The sequence below is a fragment of the Oncorhynchus mykiss genome, chromosome 1 (genome assembly GCF_013265735.2).
Source record: "Oncorhynchus mykiss isolate Arlee chromosome 1, USDA_OmykA_1.1, whole genome shotgun sequence".
Taxonomy (NCBI): domain Eukaryota; kingdom Metazoa; phylum Chordata; class Actinopteri; order Salmoniformes; family Salmonidae; genus Oncorhynchus; species Oncorhynchus mykiss.
This window is the reverse complement of record NC_048565.1, coordinates 33,102,241-33,110,406: the sequence shown is the minus strand read 5'-3', so window position 1 is coordinate 33,110,406 and position 8,166 is coordinate 33,102,241. Positions and strand designations below refer to the sequence as shown.

The following is an 8,166-nucleotide window of genomic DNA, read 5'->3' as shown; positions in this document are numbered from 1 at the left end:
GTCCTCATCCTCCTAGATCTATCCGCTGCCTTCGACACTGAACCATCAGATCCTCCTCTCCTGCCTCTCAGGGCTGGGAGTCACAGGCTCTGCACACTCTTGGATTGCATCCTACCTGGCATCCCACACCTACCAGGTGACGTGGAGAGGATCAGTGTCTGCGCCATGTCTGGCAGATATCTCAGCTTGGATGTCGGCCCACTACCTCAAGCTCAACCTTGACAAGACAGAGCTGCTCTTCCTCTTAGGGAAGGCCTGCTCATTCCAAAACCTTCATAATGTCCCCCTCAGAGTCAAGTGGTCTGAGAGTCTTTAGATGTCTTTTTGGCAAACTCCAAGCGGGCTGTCATGTGCCTTTTACTGAGGATCGGCTTCCGTCTTGCCACTCTACCAGAAAGGTCTGATTGGTGAAGTGCTGCGGAGATGGTTGTCCTTCTTGACATCTCCACAGAGATGGTTCTCCCATCTCCACAGAGGAACTGTCACTTCCCTGACCATTGCTTTCTCTCCTGATTGCTCAGTTTGGCCGGGTGGCCAGCTCTAGGAAGAGTCTTCGTGGTTCCAAATTTCTTCAATTTAAGAATGATGGAGGACACTGTGTTCCTGGGGAATTTTAATGCTGCAGACATTTTTTGGTACCCTTCACCAGATCTGTGCCTCGACACAATCCTGATTCGGAGCTCTATGGACAATTCCCTTAACTTCCTGGCTTGGTTTTTGCTCTGACATGAACTGTCAACTGTGGGACCCTACATAGACTGGTGTGTGCCTTTCCAAATGATGTCCAATTAATTGAATTTACCACAGGTGGACTCCAAACAAGTTGTAGAAACATCTCAAGGATGATCAATGGAAGCATGATGCACCTGAGCTCAATTTCGAGTCTCATAGCAAAGGGTCTGAATACTTATGTAAATAAGTTATTTCTGTTATTATTTTTAATGAATATGCTATTGTGTGTAGTTTGATGCGGAACAATTTGAATTGAATAAATTTTAGAATAAGGCTGTAAAGTAACCAAATGTGGAAAAAGCCAAACAGTCTGAATACTTTCCCAATGCACTTTCTGTAATGTATTGTCATAATTACATTTTAAAGGCTAATAAGGCTAACTATTTATGAAGGAAGAACCCTCCAAAGATAAAAGGTTTCTCAGTAGAACCCGTGGTTATTGGTAGAATCCTTAGAGGGTTCTAGGCAGAACTCTTCATAGAGGGTTCTAGGTAGAACCATATACAGGAGGTTCTTTGAAGAACCCTACATAGAGGGTTCTATCTAAAGGGTTCTACCCAGCACCAAAAAAAGGTTCACCTATGGGACAAACTGACATACCCTGTATGGTTCTACTTAGGATTTCTTTTCTAAGAGTATACAAGAACTTTTCAAAACCAAAAACACCTTGGGATTTATACTGTTACAGTCTGTCCAATCAGCCCAATACTGACAAACCAACCTCTCCTGTTCATCAGCTTTATCTTCCATGGAAAACACACATACACACACAAACACATACACAAGCAGTTCTCCTTGTTCAGCATCTACGACCAGCTGGGACTGGATCATCCTGAGATGCTTTGAAGAGGAATAGATCATTCTGGCCCAAGCATTAAGGCCAGCTAGTGTGTGTAATCAGTGTGTGTAATCAGTGTTTGTGTGTGTGTGTGTGCGTGTGTGTGCGTGTGTACAGCTGCTGTTACTATATCAGGACTGGACCAACTGAGCTAAACAAAGTTCACTGCTGTAAAAAAAAAAAAAAAAACTTACTGTGCATTTTTCATCTCTCTCTCATTCTCTCTCTCTCTCCCCCATACTCATCCATGAGAAATTATAAGACAATAGTTTATTTACAGAACTTTCAGACTCTACCAAAATAAATCTACCTACAAAAAGAGAAACATTCACTTTGTACAAAAATATGATTCTATGTTCATTCTAGACATAATATGTGATTATCATAGTAGCAGTATAATATGTCCTATCTAAGCTGAACTAGAGCATGCAGTTTCTCCTGTACATGTTATAGAAGTATTTACAGTCATTCAACATGAATGCATCTGATTAAGACACAAAACACTGAGCTCTGGGCACGTCTCATTCGGCTAAAATGGAGTTATAGCTAGAAGGGATGCAGCTAATGTCAAGGCCATGTCACACTCTCACTGTGACCTTAGACTTTGAACAAACCTACCCCCACACCGAAAGCCAGCTTAGTTAGTTAATGCTTGCTAACTTGCAAGGGCGGTAGTTAAAATTGTCAAAAAAGTTGTTTGTAGCAAGTGTAGCCAATATCAGTTTGACAACTAAGGCAAAGTGATTGCAGTGATGTTCCCCTTAAATGTACAACTACATCGTTGACATGTACTACGATCAAAACATAATGATTCTAAACACTCTCCAAAGTCCCAAATTCAAGTTCTAAACTTTCTCTGGAATTTAAAATAACTTTTGACATTGGCTGCAGCCCCTCTTAAACAAGGTTACTTTGATACGTCAGTAAAGGCACTGAGACACTATTGAGACACAGCCATAGGGATCATGGGTAGTGTAGTTTGAGAAGCCAGGCCTACATGAGCCCTATGAGTGTTTGACTGGTATGAAAGAAGATTATACCTCTGTAAGAAGAGTCTATCGTGGTCCATACTATCAACTGCAGGATCCCAGTTCCCATGTCGTTATAACTGTCCCTCAACTAAACATGATCATCTTCCCTATTGTCCCCTCTTACACCTATAAACATTGATGGTCTCCCCTAATATTTTGACTGATTACACTTTTGGCTACTGCTGTTTCAGTAGCAACTCCTCCTCTTTGTTACCCTCACCACTTCATCCACTCCTCCACTGCCCTACCCTCTCGCCATCCTTCTCTTTATCCCTCTCTGCACCCCTCTCTCCATGGTGTCGTCTGTTCCTGCTCTTCTTCAACTCCTGGATGTGTTTCCATTTTCCTGCTCCTTGCCCTCTCCCCCCTCTCCTATTGGCCGGCCTCTTTTCCAGCCACAGCGAATCACAGTAGTCCTCCAGCGAGCCAATGGGAGAACTCATCACACGCAGATAATCCTTATAGCGCTGACGAGACTCAGCCCCGGGGCGAACTTCGACGCTGGGGTCCTCGCTGGGCTTGGTCCGCCCATCCAGATGCCCGTAGGGAATGAGACGAAGTGTAAGGCGGAGCAAAGTGTGTGTGAAGTGAGTGTGTTCCTGTGCCACACACACATACACGCCAGCGTCGGCAGGATGGAGAGAGCGGATGAGAAAACCACGGTCTGTAAGGACCACTCTGTCATCTGGCCTCACCTAGGAGAGGGGGTGAGATGAGAGAGTACACTTACTATAAGCAGTCATATACTGTAGTACTCTATAAAGACAAGGATATAATAGGAATGAAACATTAGACAGACCTTTAGCCTAACAACCAAGAAAACACAGGGAGATACGCAGAACAACATTGATAATGAAACATTAGACAGACTTTTAGCCTAACAACCAAGAAAACACAGGGAGATACGCAGAACAACATTGATAATGAAACATTAGACAGACTTTTAGCCTAACAACCAAGAAAACACAGGGAGATACGCAGAACAACATTGATAATGAAACATTATACAGACTTTTAGCCTAACAACCAAGAAAACACAGGGAGATACGCAGAACAACATTGATAATGAAACATTAGACAAACTTTTAGCCTAACAACCAAGAAAACACAGGGAGATATGCAGAACAACATTGATAATGAAACATGTGGAATGTGTGATACGGGCATCAGGTAGCCTAACGGTTAGGAGCGTTGGACCAGTAACATAAAGGTCACTGGTTCAAATCCCTGAGTTGACTAGGTGAAAAATCTGCCGATGTGCCCTTGAGCAAGTCACCTAACCCTAATTGGTCCAAGGTCGCCGTCAACAATGGTGGATCCCTGGCTCTGACCCCACTCTCAGGAGGAGTGGGATATGCAAAGAAAATAAAACCCAATTCACTTGTACGTGTGAAATAGGACAAATGTGAGCACCCAATTATCGTATCTTATATCTGGGTGAACGAACACTCAGGTCTAACAGGGAAAACCAGACCCATCAACACCAGACTGTAACCCTTCAGCAACATGTCACACACCAATGCCTCACTCACGCACACAGCTAATTTGCACTCAAGGTGTGTTAAGCATGGTAATGGCCCTTGAAACAGGATGCACATTAAAGGTTTGGGTGCGGTGTTTGTCGACTGATGGGGTCAGAGGTGTGTGTGTCACGGTCAGTGGTGCTAGTGTAGCAGCGTGATAATCGTCTTCCCTCCGTGCCCACAAACATCCCCTGTGATTCATCAGGTGACACGGCCTAAAACAACACAGCTGGGCTCTGTGTGTGTGTGTGAGAGAGAGGGAGTAAGCGGGAACGTTTCAAAGCATACCTCCCCCCTGCCAGCGGTGAAGAGGAAGAGATCATTCTGGCCAGCTAGTGTGTGTGATCTGTGTGTGCGTGTTGATGTTGATGATGTGTAGCTGAGCCAGGGGCAGCAGACCATACAGCTGGGATATGATTGGAGTCTGGACATGGTGGCCCATATAGAGAGGTTCTAGAGTTTAGCACTGTGCTATTATAGGTATATACTTTACAGGTGGAATCTGACTGTAGTTTGTAGAGAGTCGAGTGGAATGTACTGTACTGTATGTTTCACACGATTATGCATTTATTCGGAGTATGTTTTGTTTGAATCAACCGTTTGGAGACACCAGCTCTTAGGTTTTATAGCTGAGTTTTACAAGGGGATGTGTTCAGCGGATAAGGGGGACATGAAACACAGTGAATTAACAGATACTGATATGCAGGTGTTCGGACCAGCTGGTCCAAGGTACTTCCTGTCACAGACGGTCTGGATTAGAAATGATGGAAAGAGAAGAAGAAGAGAGATAGAGATAGGTGGGGTGTGTGGAAGAAACTGAAGAAACGGAGGGTGAAGATTTGAAAAGGGAGGAAGGGATTGAGGAGAGGTAGAGGACATACGGAATGAGTTGGAGGACAGAAGGAAGGAATGGAAAAGAGAGAAAGTGTGATGGGAGGAAAGGAAAGGCTGGAGAGTGAAATGTTGAAATAAAACAGACAACAGACAAGTCCAGCTGTAAGACCACGCACACACACACACACACACACACACACACACACACACACACACACACACAAACAAAATACAGTATCAGGGATCTAAAGTGCCACCAGTTTGGATAGGCGGAAAAATATTTTGCTGTGCGACCAGGAGCTTCAATTTTGGAGCACTGCGCGACTAGGAAAACACTATAATAGTTTTAATGATAGGACATTGCTGTACCATTGTTTCTGAGTACCCTAGAGAAAAGCAAGTGCAGAACCGATAGCGTCATGGGTGCACCACAACTGCAGCAGAAATGGCTTGTAGCCAAACCAGGTCAAAAGATCTGACCCATATTACTGGTGCAACATTTTATTTTTCTTTAGCAGATTGTAATAAACGTATTTTAGGGTGTTTTCACACTTGGTCCCTTTTTAAGCCAATTTTTGTGAACTCAGTGTGGTTCGCTTACTTTTTTTTGTGCAGTGTGAACACTCCACAGGAAATCAGACCCTTCAAAAGAGCCCCAAAAGCTGACTGAACGGAGACCATCTCGAGCGTTGGTCTGAGTTCCGTTCACTTGAATTCCGTGGTCTGGTTCCCTCTTTTTAAGGCAGTTGTCATTATTCCCCCACCCCACGCTCGACCACTGCAACAATGTTTCCCCTGCCATAAACCCTCACATTAGTGCCACAAAAGAGAGAAGACGATGATGTTTGCAGAAAAAAACACGCTGTTTTTGGATATTGATTAGCGATTGTCAAGGATGCACAGAAATTCCAAAATGTGTGTGTAGTTTTAGGTTCAGAATATTTACAAGATGTGATCTATAGGCTAATAGAGCTTCATAAGCTGTTTATTCAATAGTGGGGTTTGAATAGTGAGAAGACAACAACATATTTGGTGAGAATCACAACATAGGGGACAAAATCAATTCTAGCTTTTAAAGTGGCAGAAGCCTACATTGGATGTACAGTGTTCAATGACAGCATTATTTAATCTGTAGTTATTCTTCTGCTATTTAATCTGTTAGCGATAATATTGATATGTTAATATAATCTTCTGATTACAATTATTATGTCCCATGTTTTAACTAAATGCAATCTATTGGCTTCCAAAATGTAAGTAGTAAACACATTCTGATGGAAAGGGTTGTCCTGCACTTTGTAAAAACCCAGAGTGCATTGAGTGAATGTTGGAAAATGTTATTGGTTCCTTTGTAAACAAAGCCATGTGAATGCAAAGAGGACTCGAACCAAAGTAGGTGAAGTGAACTGGCAAAAGAGCTTAGTCCTCAGTAAAAGGCAAGGGCAGTGTGAAAACAAAGATGGAAAGAGTGGAACTCACCCAGCCTCCCAGACCGGCAGTTGAGAGGAGACTACCAGGGCACAGACCATATGTGAAGTGGCCTGGCGCCAGTGACAAGAAGTTGTGGGAAACAGTGAATACTGACCTTACCTTGACCCCCGAGAAACTTCGAGGCACAGTGGAGAAGAAGTTGGAGAGGATGGGGGACATCATCTATGCGTACGGGACAGAAAGATTTGGAGTGGAAGAGGCAAAAGGCGGGAGAAAGGTTCCAACCCCACCAGTTTCCAGGAGGCAACAAGAAATCAAGCGCCTCGTTCAAGAAAGGCGACAGCTTAAGAAACAGTGGAAGAAGGCCTCGGAAGTGGAAAAGGAGGGCATAGAGGCACTTCAGGTTGACATCAAAACCCGGTTGGCATCCCTCCGTAGAGCAGAGAACCTACGGAAATGCAGAAGGAAGAAAGAACAAACTAGAACTCGATTCTAGAAAGATCTCTTCAAGTTCCTAAAAAGTCTCTTCACGAAGGAAAAAAGTGGAGCTCTAAAAACAACAAAGAAAGACCTAGAGGAGCACCTGAGAACAACAAACTTTGACTCAAAGCGACATGAACATCTGGCCATCCCATCAGATATCCCACCCATTGAACCCCCGGAACATCATATTGAGACCAGCCCTCCGACATGGAAAGAGGTGGAAAACACAGTTCGACGGGCAAGAACAGCATCAGCCCCGGGGCCAAATGGAGTCCTGTACAAAGTGTATAAGAACGCACCAGACGTCCTGAGGTTCCTCTGGAGGCTTATGAGAACAGCTTGGCAAAAAAAGATAATACCCAAAGTGTGGCGTAGGGCAGGCGGGGTCCTGATCCCTAAGGAGAAGGATGCAGTGAACATCAGCCAATTCCGCCGAATCTCCTTACTGAATGTCGAGGGTAAAATCTTCTTTAGGGTCATTGCCCAGAGGATGGCCGAGTACCTGCAAAGGAATGCGTACGTCGATACATCTGTACAGAAGGCAGGAATATCAGGGTTCTCTGGCTGCTTGGAACATTCCAGCATGATCTGGCACCAGAGTCAAATGGCCAAGGTGGAGAAAAGGGACCTCCATGTAGTCTTCCTCGACCTCGCCAATGCATTTGACTCTGTGCCCCATGAACTTCTGTGGTCTGCCTTCAGATTTTCCCACATACCTGACACCATCACAACCCTGGTGAAGTCGTACTTCCAGGATCTGCAGTTCTGCTTCACCACCTCAGAGTTCATCACCTCATGGCAGTGCCTGAATGTAGGTATAATGGCGGGATGTACCATTTCTCCGTTGGCATTCATAATGGCAATGGAGGTTATCATCAGATCCTCAAAATGGGTTGCTGGTGGACAGCGAGTCGACTCTGGTTTCCACCTCCCTCCACTCAGAGCCTACATGGACGACATTACAACATTGACCACCACTGTCCCATGCACCAGGAGACTGCTCAGAAAACTTGAGGAGAACATCAGCTGGGCCCATATGAAGATTAAACCATCCAAGTCACGCAGCATCTCGATTGTGAAGGGAGTACTCTCTGACCTGAAATTCTTCATCGGAGATGACCAAATCCCAACAGTGTCTGGGCAGCCGGTAAAACGCCTTGGAAGGTGGTATGATGCAAGCCTGAAGGACAAAGACCAGGTGCAACAGCTGCGCAAAGAGATCAGTAGTAGCCTACAGTCCATCGACAACACCCAGCTACCTGGAAAGTTAAAGGCCTGGTGTCTGCAGTTTGGTCTC

General features: G+C 44.7%; 1 protein-coding gene across 1 annotated transcript in view; it reads right to left on the bottom strand.

The window, feature by feature from the left end:
• Nucleotides 1-1,828: 1,828 nt before the first annotated feature.
• sema3d (sema domain, immunoglobulin domain (Ig), short basic domain, secreted, (semaphorin) 3D) overlaps nt 1,829-8,166 on the bottom strand; it is a 71,468-nt gene continuing 65,130 nt past the window's right edge. Inside the window, exon 18 of the mRNA XM_036976064.1 lies at nt 1,829-3,296. Coding sequence (XP_036831959.1) covers nt 2,826-3,296 — 471 coding nt within the window. The 3' untranslated portion in view covers nt 1,829-2,825. The remainder of the gene's footprint in view (nt 3,297-8,166) is intronic.